Below are 14,236 nucleotides of genomic sequence, written 5' to 3' on the forward strand. Positions count from 1 at the left end.
TTCCCGACTGTATACCACTGTGCCTCTACCTCTGGTGGTTCTGACCTGCCAGTGGGACAGGACATACCCAGGGATGGTGATGGAGGAGTCTGGGCATTGGCTGAAAGGTATGATTCTGTAGAGTATGACTGTGACTTTGAAAGAGCAGTCGTGCTTAGTCCTACAAGATAAATTTTTAACATTTCTTTTTCACTACTAAGCAAAAAATCACAGAGAAATGCATAAAGTGTTCCTTTTGATCACAAATGTTATTAATTGTGAGTTTTGTTTTAATCTTAGGGATTTTAACTGGAAAATGTGTCAAATACAATCAAAATGTGAATACGTGTGAAATTCTTGCTTGGTGCCCTGTGGAGAATGATACAATTATTCCTAAGTAAGTAAAATATTGGTTTAAAGTCCTGTTGATAATTATTAGCAATAAAATATTGGTTAGAAACTTGATTAGTTCATGTATCAGATTTGAGAATGCCTTTTCAATGCTCTGGACTTGTTCCAATAATTCCACATATTTCCTGCAATATGGAGACTACTCCAGATGCAGCTTCATCAAGGCCAGGTACAACTTCAACAACATCTCCTTATCCTCATATGTCACACCCTTAGTTTACATCGCAACATTTTATTTGCTTTCTTCACCACTGATCAAGCTGAAATCTGAATTGACAGTTCAAATGACATATCCACCAAAATCTCCATATCTCTTCACATCTGTTACTTTAAGCATGATGCCTTTTAATACGTATTTGACACTTTCACTTCTGTCTAATCTCATAATTTTACACTTATCCATGTTGAATACCTACTGCTACCTATCTGCCTACTGTCCTATCCTATCAATATCCCCTTGGATTATCACACATTGAGTAAAGTGGCCAATGATAACCAATTTGATGTCATCTGCAAAATTAGACATCATAGACAATGTTCCCTCCTCTAAGCCGATAATAAAAATGATAAACAACAGCCCCAACACTGGCCCCTGTGGAACTCCACTGGCAACTAGTTTTCATTCTGACACCCCCCGATGCACCACCATTCTTTGCTGTCTTTCTTTCAGCCATGTATCAATCCAGCCTAATATTTTGCCACCTATTTTATTGGCCATACCTTGTGAATCAGTCTGTTACATGAGACAGTGAGTGACCTGGATTTCAGAAATGTTTTCCTGAAATTCAGGTATTTATCCACTGCCTCATCTTTATCCACTAGATCTGCAATCTCCTAAAATGAAATCCAAGTCAGACAATACCTGTCCAATCTGACCCTGCCCTTCCAGATGATTATTTATGCTATCCCTCATCAAAGTCTTGAACACCGTCCCCACAATTGAGGCAAGGCTCACAAGTCTTTTTAATGATGGGGGTCCCAGTTACTACTTTCCAATTCATTGGAATGTTACTTAAGAACATAAGAACATAACAAATAGGAGCAGGAGTAGGCCATTTGGCTCTTCGAGCCTGCTCTACCAATCAATAAGATCATGGCTGATCTTCTACCTCATCTCCACTTTCCTGCACTATCCCCATATTCCTTGATTCCCTTAATATACAAAAATCTATCGATCTCTGTCTTGAATATACTCAACGGGGGAAAAATTCGGTGGTGCCCCCTTTGGGGCGCTAATTTTAGTGCCCCCAAAAAATTAACGCCCCTGCGCCATAAATTCATTAGTAGCGCCCCAAGCAGGAGGCAGGGCGCTACTGGAAGTGCTCCCCCTCCTTGGGGCGCTACCAGTGAATTTTGCGGCGTTACATGCAGTAGTGCCGCGTCATTGCAGGCCTCCTCCCCTGATTAAAGGGGAGGGGCCTAGAGCTGCGCACACCGGGGCCCTGCTAGACCACCTGGGAGCGGGGTGCCATGAAAACAACCCGGCTCAAGAGGAGTGACGGACTGAGCGATGGCGGCTGGTACTCCGAGACAAAAGGGGAAGGGGGCAGGTGCTGGCAGTCGGCCCAAAAAGAATGGCCAACCGACACCTGCCCTCTAAGTAGCGCTGCCGCGGCTGCAAAAACGCCCCCCCCCCCGACCCTGTCGGACATATCGTCTGGGGATAGGTCAGGGGGCACAACCCAAGGTTGTGGCCAGGGCGCAAGCGGGGCACTGTGCACGGCGATGATGTAATCGCCGGTGGCGCAGCGCCACGAGACACTATTGGCTACTGCTGCTGCTAACCTCCCGCTGAATTTCGCAGGAGTTGCTAGCGGCGCTGCGCCCGGGCACGAGGGGATTTGTGCCCCGTTAGCGCCCCCCGGAGGTGGTAACGAGAGGCTCAAATCAACCCAATTTTTCCCCCAACGACTGAGCCTCCACAGCCCTCTGGGGTAGAGAATTCCAAAGATTCACCACCCTCTGAGTGAAGAAATTTCTCCTCATCTCAGTCCTAAATGGCCGACCCCTTATTCTGAGACTGTGACCACTGGTTCTAGACTCCCCAGCCAGGGGAAACATCCTCCCTGCATCTACCCTGTCAAGCCCTGTAAGAATTTTGTATGTTTCAGTGAGATCACCTCCAGAGAATATAGGCCTAGTCTACTCAATCTCTCCTCATAGGACAATCCCCCATCCCAGGCAAGTATACCCTTCCTTAGGTAAGGAGACCAAAACTGTACACAATACTCCAAGTGTGGTCTCACCAGGGCCCTGTATAATTGCAGTGTCGTCTTTACTCTTATACTCAAATCCTCTTGTAATAAAGGCCAACATACCATTTGCTTTCCTAATTGCTTGCTGTACCTGCATGTTAACTTTCAGTGATTCGTGTACAAGGACACCCAGGTCCCTCTGAACACCATCATTTCCCAATCTCTCACCGTTTAAAAAATACTCTGCTTTTCTATTTTTCCTACCAAAGTGGATAACTTCACTTTTCTCCACATTATATTCAATTTGCCATGTTCTTTCCCACTCATTTAGCCTGTCTATATCCCCTTGAAGCCTCCTTGCATCCTCCTCACAACTTATATTCCCACCCAGCTTTGTATCATCAGTAAATTTGGATATATTACATTTGGTCCCCTCATCCAAATCATTGATGTAGATTGTGAATAGCTGAGGCCCAAGCACTGATCCTTGTGGTACCTCACTAGTTACAGCCTGCCAACTCGAAAATGACCCGTTTATTCCTACTCTCTGTTTTCTGTCCGTTAACCAATCCTCAATCCATGCTAGTATATTACCCCCAATCCCATGAGCCCTAATTTTGTTTAATCTTGTGTGGCACCTTATCGAATGCCTTCTGAAAATCCAAATACACCACATCCACTGGTTCTCCCTTATCTATTCTGCTAGTTACAACCTCAAAAATTCTTAATAGACTCGTCAAACACGATTTCCCTTTCATAAACCCGTGTTGACTCTGCCCAATCCTATTATTATTTTCTAAGGGTCCTGTTACCACATCCTTCATAATAGATTCTAGCATTTTTCCCACTCCTGGTGTCAGGCTAACTGGTCTGTAGTTCCCCGTTTTCTCTCTCTCTCCTTTCTTAAATAGTGGGGTTACATTTGCTACCTTCCAATCCGCGGGAACCGTTCTAGAATATATGGAATTTTGGAAAATGACAACCAATGCATCCATTATTTCTATAGCCATCTCTTTCAAAACTCTAAGATGTAGGCCATCAGGTCCAGGGGATTTATTGGCTTTCAGTCCCATTAATTTCTCCAGTACTATTTTTTTTTACTAATACATAGAAACATAGAAAAATTGGAGCAGGAGTCAGCCATTCGGCCCTTCGAGCCTGCTCCACCATTCAATACGATCATGGCTGATCCTCTATTGCAATACCATATTCCCGCTCTCTCCCCATACCCCTTGATGCCTTTTGTGTCTAGAAATCTATCTATCTCCTTCTTAAATATATTCAGTGACTTGGCCTCCACAGTCTTCTGAGGTAGAGAATGCCACAGGTTCACCACCTTCTGAGTGAAGAAATTTCTCCTCATCTCAGCCCTAAATGTCCTACCCCGTATCCTGAGACTGTGACCCCTCGTTCTAGACCCCCCAGCCAGGGGAAACATCCTTCCTGCATCCAGTCTGTCTAACCCTGTCAGAATTTTATACGTTTCAATGAGATCCCCTCATTCTTCTAAACTCTAGTGAATACAGGCCTAGTCGACCCAATCTCTCCTCATACGACAGTCCTGCCATCCCAGGAATCAGTCTGGTGAACCTTCACTGCACTCCCTCTATGGCAAGTATATCCTTTCTTAGGTAAGGAGACCAAAACAGCACACAGCACTCTAGGTGTGGTCTCACCAAGGCCCTGTATAACTGTAGTAAGACATCCTTGCTCCTGTACTCAAATCCTCTTGCAATGAAGGCCAACATACCATTTGCCTTCCTAACTGCTTGCTGCACCTGAATGTTTGCTTTTAGTGACTGGTGTACAAGGACACCCAGGTCCCTTTGTACATCAACATTTCCCAATCTATCACCATTTAAATAATACTCTGCCTTTCTGTTTTTCCTACCGAAGTGGATAACTTCACATTTATCCACGTTATACTGCATCTGCCATGTATTTGCCCACTCACTCAACTTGTTTAAATCGCCTTGAAGCCTCTTTGCATCTTCCTCACAACTCACAATCCCACCTAGTTTCGTGTCATCAGCAAACTTGGAAATATTACATTTGGTTCCCTCATCCAAATCATTGATATATATTGTGAATAGCTGGGGCCCAAGCACTGATCCCTGCGGTACCCCACTAGTCACTGCCTGCCACCCCGAAAAAGACCCATTTATTCCTACTAATTTCTTTCAGTTCCTCATTCTCGCTGGACCCTTGGTTCTCCGTTATTTCCGGGAAGTTTCTTGCGTCTTCTTCCGTGAAGATAAACACAAAATATTTGTTTAATTTCTCTGCCATTACCTTCCTGTCTCAGCCTCTAAGGGACCCACACTTACTTTTGCTAATCTTTTCCTTTTTGCATACCTTTAGAGGCTTTTACAGTCTGTTTGTATGTCTCTCGCTAGTTTACTCTCATATTCTATTTTCCCTTTCTTTATCAATTTCTTGGTCCTCCTTTGCTGAATTCTAAAATCCTCCCAATCCTCATGCTTACTACCCTTTTTGGTAACATTATAAGCTTCTTCCTTTGATCTAATACTATCTTTAACTTCTCTTGTTAGCCACGGTTGGACCACTTTTCCTGTGGGGTTTTTGTACCTTAAAGGAATGTATATTTGTTGTAAATTATGTATCAATTCTTTAAATGCTAGCCATTGCTTCTCTACCATCATACCTTTTAATGTAGTTTCCCAATCTACCTTAGCCAACTCGCCCCTCATACCTACGTAGTTTGCTTTGTTTAGATTTAAGACCCTAGTTTCAGATTTAACTAAATCACTTTCAAACTCAATATAAAATTCTATCATATTATGGTCACTCTTCCCTAAAGGCCCCTTTACTACAAGGTTATTAATTAACCCTTTCTCATTGCACAATACTAGATCTAAAATAGCCTGTTCCCCAGTTGGTTCCTCAACATACTGATCTAGAAAACTATCTTGCATACATTCCATGAATTTGTCTTCCACACTATTACTGCAAATTTGGTTTGCCCAGTCTATATGTAGATTAAAGTCCCCCATGATTACTTCATTACCCTTGTTACATGCGCCTCTAATTTCTTGATTTATACTCTGCCCTACATTACAACTACTGTTTGGGGGCCTATAAACAACTCCCACCAATGTTTTCTGCCCCTTGCTGTTTCTTAGCTCCACCCAAACTGATTATACTTCTTGATTTTCAGAGCTAAGATCCTTTCTCTCTACTGTCTTTATCCCATCCTTTATTATCAGGGCTACCCCTCCTCCCTTTCCATTTTGCCTATCTCTTCTAAAAGTTAAGTATCCTGGAATATTGAGTTCCCAACCTTGGCCACTTTACAACCATGTCTCCGTTATGGCTATTAGATCAAACCTGTTAATTTCTATCTGCGCTATTAATTCATCTATTTTGTCGTGAATGCTTCGCGCATTCAGATATAGTGCCTTTAGCTTTGACTTATTTCTATTTTTCCTTGGTGTCATCTTCGTCACTGATGCCTTATTACCTTTGTTACTCTCTCTGTCCCTTCATAGAAACATAGAAGATAGGAGCAGGAGTAGGCCATTCGGCCCTTCGAGCCTGCTCCGCCATTCAATGAGATCATGGCTGATCACCCAAATTCAGTACCCTGTCCCTGCCTTTTCCCCATATCCCTTGATCCCTGTAGTCTTAAGAAATATATCCAACTCTTTCTTGAATATATTTAATGAACTGGCCTCCACCGCCCTCTGTGGCAGAGAATTCCACAGGTTCACCACTCTCTGGGTGAAGAAATTCCTCCTCATTTCAGTCCTAAATGGCTTACCCCTTATCCTTAGACTATGACCCCTGGTTCTGGACGCCCTGGCCATCAGAAACATCCTTCCTGCATCTAGTCTGTCCAGGCCCGACAGAATTTTATAGGTTTCAATGAGATCCCCTCTCAATCTTCTAAACTCCAGTGAGTATAAGCCCAATCGACACAATCTCTCCTCATACGTCATTCCTGCCATCCCAGGTATCAGCCTGGTGAATCTTCGCTGCACTCCTTCCATGGCAAGAACGTCCTTCCTCAGGTAAGGTGACCAAAACTGCACATAATACTCAAGGCGTGGTCTCACCAAGGCCCTGTACAACTGTAGCAAGACATCCGTGTTCCTGTACTCGAACCCTCCTGCTACGAAGGCCAACATACCATTTGCCTTCTTAACCGCCTGCTGCACCTGCATGCTTACCTTCAGCGACTGGTGCACAAAAACACCCAGGTCTCTTTGCACTTCCCCTTCTCCCAATCTATTGCCATTCAAATAATAATCTGCCTTCCTGTTTTTGCCACCAAAGTGGATAACCTCACATTTATCCACATTATAGTGCATTTGCCATGTTTCTGCCCAATCAACCAACCTGTCCAAATCGTACTGGAGTTTCACGACATCCTCCTCACAGCATACCCTCCCACCCAGCTTTGTGTCGCCTGCAAATTTGGAGATATTACATCCAATTCCCTCGTCCAGATCATTAATATATATTGTGAACAGCTGGGGTCGTAGGACCGATCCTTGCGGTACCCCACTAGTCACTGCCTGCCACTCGGAAAACGACCCGTTTATTCCAACTCTTTGCTTTCTGTCCGCCAACCAGTTCTCTATCCAAGTCAATACCTTGCCCCCAATCCCATGTGCCTTAATTTTGCACGCTAATCTCTTATGTGGGACCTTATCGAAAGCCTTCTGAAAGTCCAAATACACCACATCCACTGGTTCTCCCTTATCTATTTTACCAATTACATCCTGACCTACTCTGCTTATTTTTACCCATTTTTACACTTTATTCCAATGAGCTTCAAAAGATATTAATAAGTGGGTCTGCAATCCCCTCGGGGAACTCTCACAACTTTCCCAGCACCATTGGATGGAATTGTCAGAGATTGGAGCTTCCTAATATGTCTTCTCTTGTGTTACTAATGGTTTTCAGTCTTCTTGCTCCCTTTTACTTCTCTTCCAATCTAGTAAAAACAAATCAGTAACAAATCAGGAGTTAGCCACACTGGTGAGGATGTTGCTGATAATGAACAATGGTCACATAGGCCTGAATTTTCCCAGTGCCGAGCGTGTGGGTTTGGGGGTGGGACAGGGTGGGACTAACGTCCACCAACTGTCCAGACCATTTAACTCGGGTGCGTTTCCCAGCATGCCACAGACTCACTCGGAAGAGGCGGTGACCTCATTTAAGTACTTAACTGCTTGTTGAGAGACCCTTAAGAGGCATTTTAACATCAGGTTTTGACTAACTTTTTGCGCACGGGATTCACGCACCTCAGGAACCTCGCCTGTGAGGGGGAGGTGGAAGCTCAGTGGCCATTGTGTGAGGCCATTAAGTGACAACTGGGAAAAACACATACTCACACATTACACCAGCTTCCTTGCCTAATGGGAAAAGCTCTTGCTGACACCATTTTGTGCAGAGACTTAGCCGTCAGGAGTTTGCAGGTCATTTCTGCAACCTTGGAAGCTGCTCTCACCATATTGCTAGTCACTATCAGAACATTGAAGGATTGTGCTTCCAATCTCCACTTTACCTGCTATCTATTAGATCAGCATAGGTGCCGCTCATGCTGTCTCACCTTGGACCTCAAAATCGGATCAAGATGAGTCCCAGCACCAACAACACCAGCAGCAGCAGCTTTCTCCTCAACGACCTGATGCTCCACGGGCGAGATGGGGTCAGCACAGGGGTGCACCGTGCCATAGGCGATACCCCCAATACAGGGTATACAGGCAGAGGATGAGCTTCCTGGACATGACTGAACAGCAGGGCTTCAGGAGGCTCCAGAACCATCGTTGTATGCTGCGTGCTGCACAACATAGCACAGCAGTGAGAATTGGAGCTGCAGGAGGAGCAAGGCGTAGAGTGCACAGTCTCTTCAGAGGAGGAGGAGGAACAGGTGGAACATGAGCAAGAGGAGGAGGAATTGAGGTGGGAATGGCACCAGCAGTGGCACATATTGCTCCCCAGGAGGCCTCATAATGGCCAGATTTACTTAACTTGCACCAGTGCATCCATATGGCTGTCAGATGCTGTACTAATTTCTGCACCCCCCACCCCAACAACATCACAAAGCAGTCCTACAATGACCAAGCCATTCCTCTCACCCAAACCCCCATTGTTTGAGGTTAAGTAATGTCTCACCATTCACTCCAAGTGACAAAGCCACTTCCCAGGTAGCAGGCAAAAATGGGCAAGATGGGAAAGTTGTGCAAAGGAATAAATTTATGTGCGTCATAAATATAACTGAAACTTAACATTAACATTTTTTCATACAGCCATGTGCATACCCTTGTGTATCTAGGATTGTGCCTTTTTTCGTTTACGAATGCTTCTATGAGGTGCAACCACTGTGGCTTCAGCAGAGATAGAGACAGGCTGCTCACTTCCCTGCTGTGACTGTTTAGACACTTTTGGCGGATGTCCTCTGGGTTTTGGAGCCTATGAGGGCCCCGCCAAAGACCGCTCCTCCTGCAACTGTGCAGGGGCAGACTCGGCCATCGGGATCCAAGACAGCATGTGGGGCTCTGACTGAGGGGGAGGCAACGGGGGAGAAGAACCCCCACTTCCATGTCTCCTCTCACCATCATCCCTCTCATGGGCCACCTGTACTTCCCTGCTAGCAAGAAGCTGGAGAGCACCTTGCTGCACATCAGTAGGGCGATCAACGCCCAAGTCTACGTTAATATCCCTCCTTGAGATGAGATCAATGAGCGTCTGCAATCCGTTGTTCACAGCAAACATGTTCTTGTTGGACTGGCGCATTTGCTGCAGGAGGCCATCCTTTCCATGGAACAGCACATCATCGCCATCGCCTGCGAAATGGTGATGTTCATGTTGGAGATGGATTCCTCCATTCTCTGTACATTTGCACACACTGCGGCTGCAAAAGCTGCCAGAGCCTCACACAATTGTTGCTGTCCCTCCAAGATCACCCTCTTTCTCGATGGCCCCCGAGGTTCAGCATCTGCATGCAGTTCAGCAGAGCCTGGAGCGTCCTGCGCCTCTGGCGAGGAGTCTCCACTGCTGTTCCTGTCTCCACCATCTGCTCTTGTGAGACACCAGGTGACAACACTACTCTATCTCTCACAGGTCTCACAGGTGCTGGGTGCACATTGGTCTGCTGACAGTGCACCCTCAGATACTGGAGCTTCCTCTGAGGAGTCATCTTCATCTTCTGGCTGGACAGTGGGTGGGGGGGGGGGGCACTTGATGGACCTGTGGGAGAGTAAAGAGATGAATTAGAAGTGTTACGATGAGAATGGGTAACGTTACCATTATGCACATGATGACATTTCACTAACTGCTGACATTAGTCACCAAATGAGTGAGTGTTGTATGCCATGTGGCTGTATGAGATGTAATTCTGTCACCAAGTTGCTGGGAGGTCCCACTCTCTCCGTCTCCCACTGCCAGCAGCTCTGCAACTCCAGAGATTTCTAGGGCCTCCTCCTCTGCTGGAGTCAAATTTGTGAAGATTGGAGGGCCACCTCCGGTTCTCTGCCTCTCCCTGTTGTTGTGGGCTCTCTTCTCCTGCAAGGATGGAAAGAAGAGAACTTTGAGTGAGAGTGATGGAATGAGTGTAAGGAATGGATGGGCTACATCGAGGGTGACTACGAGGGAGTGGCGTCACATTGCTAAATGGCCTCCTTCTGTGGTGTTACATGCTATGATTGCATTAGGATGAGGGTGAGTGTCAGTGGTGTTTAGTCAGATGGCGATGTGAGTAGGTGCATAGACAGAGAGGGATGGATGGGCCTGCAAGATAGGTTGGTGTGAGGAGTTATGTGCAGGAGTAGGCTTGGGAAGGCAGAGTGATGGGGACAGGCACATCAGGATGTAGGTGAGTGTGTCATTGCACTCACCTTTCCTGACCTCATGAGTTCATTGAATCTTTTGCAGCACTGGATCCACGTCCTCCTCACCACATCCCTGCTACTGACCTCCTCTGCGATCTCTAGCCATGCCCTCTCAGTATCTTTGGCTGGTCTTTTTTGGCCATCCGCAGGGAAGAGGCCCTCCCTGTGTGCTCTTACTTCCTGGACCAGCACTTCCAGGGAGGCATCTGTGAATCTTGGCGCTGCCCTCTGTCTTTGTGTCTCCATGACCCACAGAATTGCAATTGTCATTTTGAGCTCTTCATAGCACCTTGAATACTCCTACAGCAACCTTCAAAGGAGATGTGTGCAAGACTGCTTTAAATATCCGCACTGAAAACAAGTCATCTGTGACATCATCAGACCCGTTCCATTTAATTGGGCCGGGAAACGCGCATGACTCTTTCAATTAGTGCCATTGAGTTAAACGTGCAGTGCAGAATGCGCTGTTGAAATCTTTGGAATGGAAACTTGCTATGCGGCCCGCACGCACCCTACCTGACTCCAAGGTAAAGATTCCGGCCATAGTGTCAGAGGAGCTACATCACAATGGTACCAGTCAAAGGAAAACCAATATTCAGACATGAAAACATACAAATGACAGGAATATCATTCTCGAGTATGGTATAGGAAATTAAAACTAGAACTGTACTTCTAAAAGATACAACAAATAATCATTAGCGGTCTAAGGAGAAAAAGTACTTCCAACTAAGTATTAAAGTTGTTGGTAGGTATCATGATTGTTCAGGTATTTTTCAATGCAACAAGGTTTTCATGGTATAGGTTTAAGTATTGTAAACTGGATAGTACAATGAACATAACTGTAGCATTTGGCTGAAATGATACATGCAGAAACAAAAATACATTGATGGGGCAAAATTCTCTGTTGATAATTTTACCAAAATACAAAACAAATAAATTACAAAATTGGAAAGCCCATTCTGTACTCGCACCAATTCTTTTTGGTAAAATTCCTGTTTCTTGCCAGTTTAATATTGTATTGGAAGTTTTTTTTAAAAAGTTGAATGATTTGCTCAATTTTCTGCTGCTTATCTTTCCTCGTTGATACTTACCGACTGAATTTAACTACTGTTGATTCATTCATGTTTAGTCGATCAGGTATTTAATTGGTGATTTAACAGATAAGCCCTCATTTCAGCCAATCACTAATTTTTGCCCTTCAGAGATGTGGCCCTAAAATGTGACATTTTCAGGTGAAAAGTGTGAAACAATCGATGCAAATTAGCTGGAAGACTTTCAGTTATTTAGATTATCAAATGGAGGAATTTCACCTCCATAGAACACATTAGGCCGAACAACAAGGGAGCCAAAAAGCTTCAGCGGAAAATGAAATAAAAATTTATGGGTGTTCATGTTAATGCTGTAAATGATCTTTGTTTATAGGCCTGCAATTCTTGGAGCAGCTGAGAACTTCACAGTGTTAGTAAAGAACAGCATTGCCTTCCCCAAGTTTAATTTTTCAAAGTAAGTTTAGTAATTGCTTTGAATTGCCCATTTGTACCACACATGTTCATAATACAATAAAAAGCTGACAGATTTCCTTTTCTGTTACTGCAGGAGAAATATATTGACAAATGCAAATACCAGCTACTTAAAAATTTGTAGATTCAATCGGGAAAATGATCCTTTCTGTCCAATTTTCCGCCTTGGCGATATAGTTCAAGAAGCAGGGGAGGATTTTCAAAACCTAGCTGTTCAGGTTTGTTATGATAATTTCAGTTTTGTATTGTTCAGATATAACCTGTTCAAGATCCCCTCATCTCTTTCTAGTAGGCTGCAATAGATTTCTCCTATATACACACGCCACACCCTACCACATGAGCACTGTACTAAAGCAGCTGGTATCTCCTGAAGATCATTTTATGGTTACATTAACACAATGGCTAAGTTTCTAAATAACTGACATCCTGTGCAAAAAGATTTACTACTTTATATTTAAAAATATATAAAACTTGATGGTTGAGAGAGCTTGAGTGGATTAGAACATGGTTATTGTGATCGGGTGACAAAACAAATAACTAACGAGTAAGAAAGAGTGAAAAGAAAGACAAAAATAGAATTTTTAAAGGAAATGACCAAAGAAGATGGCAATTTTCTTTCTTGACTGTTAGAATCATCAGGTCATGAATTAATCTCAGTTGTTATTTGCCCATAATATTCTTGATTTTTCTCCTTCCTTGTTACATCTCTCCCTGGCTCCAGCCAGTCACATTTGCAGTCACCCATTGCTGTTAATTTTCTGGCTGACAGGGATGTGCTGCTGCAAATTATATAGTCAGTTTAGCCTCTCTCTGTCCTTTTTTCTCTCCTGAAGGCACTGAATCATTCTGGGATATGGTTCTACAAGCACTCGCAGCCCACCAGTACATCACCAAATGGCCATCCTTCACATGCAAAGACCTAATTACTGACAAAACGATGGTAGGAATGCAGCACACTACACTTGCATGCCTTCACTGAAGGCTCACTCAAGCCAATTGTCGTTCTTGACATTCTTCACTTTTATTTCTCCCTCTCTTCCTTCACTGTTTTGTTCTCTTTCTTCTCCTATCTCACTCTCTTCAAACACTTCTTTTTTCTCAGTTCTTGTTTCTGTCTCCCTGACTTTTCATCCCTTTCCCCTTTTTGCCTCTTCAACAGTTTAGTTTTCATTGTACTTCCTGCAGGGTTGGAGCTGCAGCATGGGGAAGATGAGAGACTGCGGGGTGGGGGGGGGTCTCGATCAGCTGAGGTGAGAAACTGGCAAGCTAAATGGTGGCCAGCACTATCCTGACTGTCCTAGGCGATGGCTGTACCATTTTCATATGATGGCCAAGTGATTGTTGGCAGGGAAATCCCCTATGGGGTCCCATCACAACAGAGCCCAATCCTATAATTCTTGTAATGTGCACATACTTTTAGTAGAAATCACTGGATAGCACACAAGTGCTTCAGGTGATTTTACCATCCATATACCAGGAGAAATTAGGACAGTTGCAGAGCACCTACTGCTGCCCTGGGAGTGATGAGGTAAACGCAGACCAAAAATAAAAACTAAGACCTACCTGGGCTCTATGACTTGGTACGGATTTACCAGTTGAGCCAATGGGTGTTTTCGTCTCTCCATTCCCCAAAACTTTCAAAATGTAGGTCCCATTCTAGTGAAGTGGCAGCTACAGAAGATCTTTGGATATCAGTAAAGACAGGGAGTTGAATTAGCAGAGATTAGTTCATAAAAACTGATGGTTTTACTTTTATTTCACCTAAAATCTCTCCTTTAAATATCATCTCTTTTACAGGGTGGAGTGATGGGGATTTTGATAGAGTGGAACTGTAATCTGGACCGATCTCCATCTAAGTGCATTCCAAAATATGTCTTTCAGCGGCTTGACAACAGAAACTTTCGTGAAACAGTATCGCCTGGTTATAATTTTAGGTATATATTCACTTGAAAATATCTGTCAAATAATGAGATTAAACAACAGTAAAATAAATTTCCATCTTTTGAACTTTCCTGAGGGTTCAGTTGGTGAATACACCTCTCGATTTGGTGGGAAACCCAGGGGTCCAGGGCCATGATGCCTATTCCGTACTGATTTACTTGACTTAGTCATAAGGACACTACAATTGGCCTCAATGCCTCAGAGCTTGAGGATTGGAAGGGGTGGAGGAGAAATCAGCCAGGTTCACACTCATGACCCCTATTTAGTGACTGTAGGTGGAATGTACACTTGTGGATGTTAGAGGAAATCAGGCTTGGATTCAACTGTGATG

At 44.2% G+C, this 14,236-nt stretch overlaps 1 protein-coding gene across 5 annotated transcripts in view; it reads left to right on the top strand.

Moving 5' to 3' along the window:
- Positions 1–14,236, top strand: part of LOC147104343 (P2X purinoceptor 4-like) — a 44,649-nt gene that overhangs the window by 19,442 nt on the left and 10,971 nt on the right. For all 5 annotated transcript variants that reach the window (XR_015072318.1, XR_015072317.1, XM_085961608.1 and 2 more), the window contains 4 exons: positions 280–376; positions 11,867–11,947; positions 12,041–12,182; positions 13,762–13,898. Coding sequence is in view for 3 of the 5 variants with exons in the window: in XM_085961608.1 (XP_085817734.1) it covers positions 280–376; positions 11,867–11,947; positions 12,041–12,182; positions 13,762–13,898 (457 nt within the window). In the remaining 2 variants the exon portion in view is untranslated. The remainder of the gene's footprint in view (positions 1–279; positions 377–11,866; positions 11,948–12,040; positions 12,183–13,761; positions 13,899–14,236) is intronic.

This window comes from Somniosus microcephalus, chromosome 19 (genome assembly GCF_052327205.1).
Source record: "Somniosus microcephalus isolate GS21.2 chromosome 19, FLI_Smic_1.0, whole genome shotgun sequence".
Classification (NCBI taxonomy): domain Eukaryota; kingdom Metazoa; phylum Chordata; class Chondrichthyes; order Squaliformes; family Somniosidae; genus Somniosus; species Somniosus microcephalus.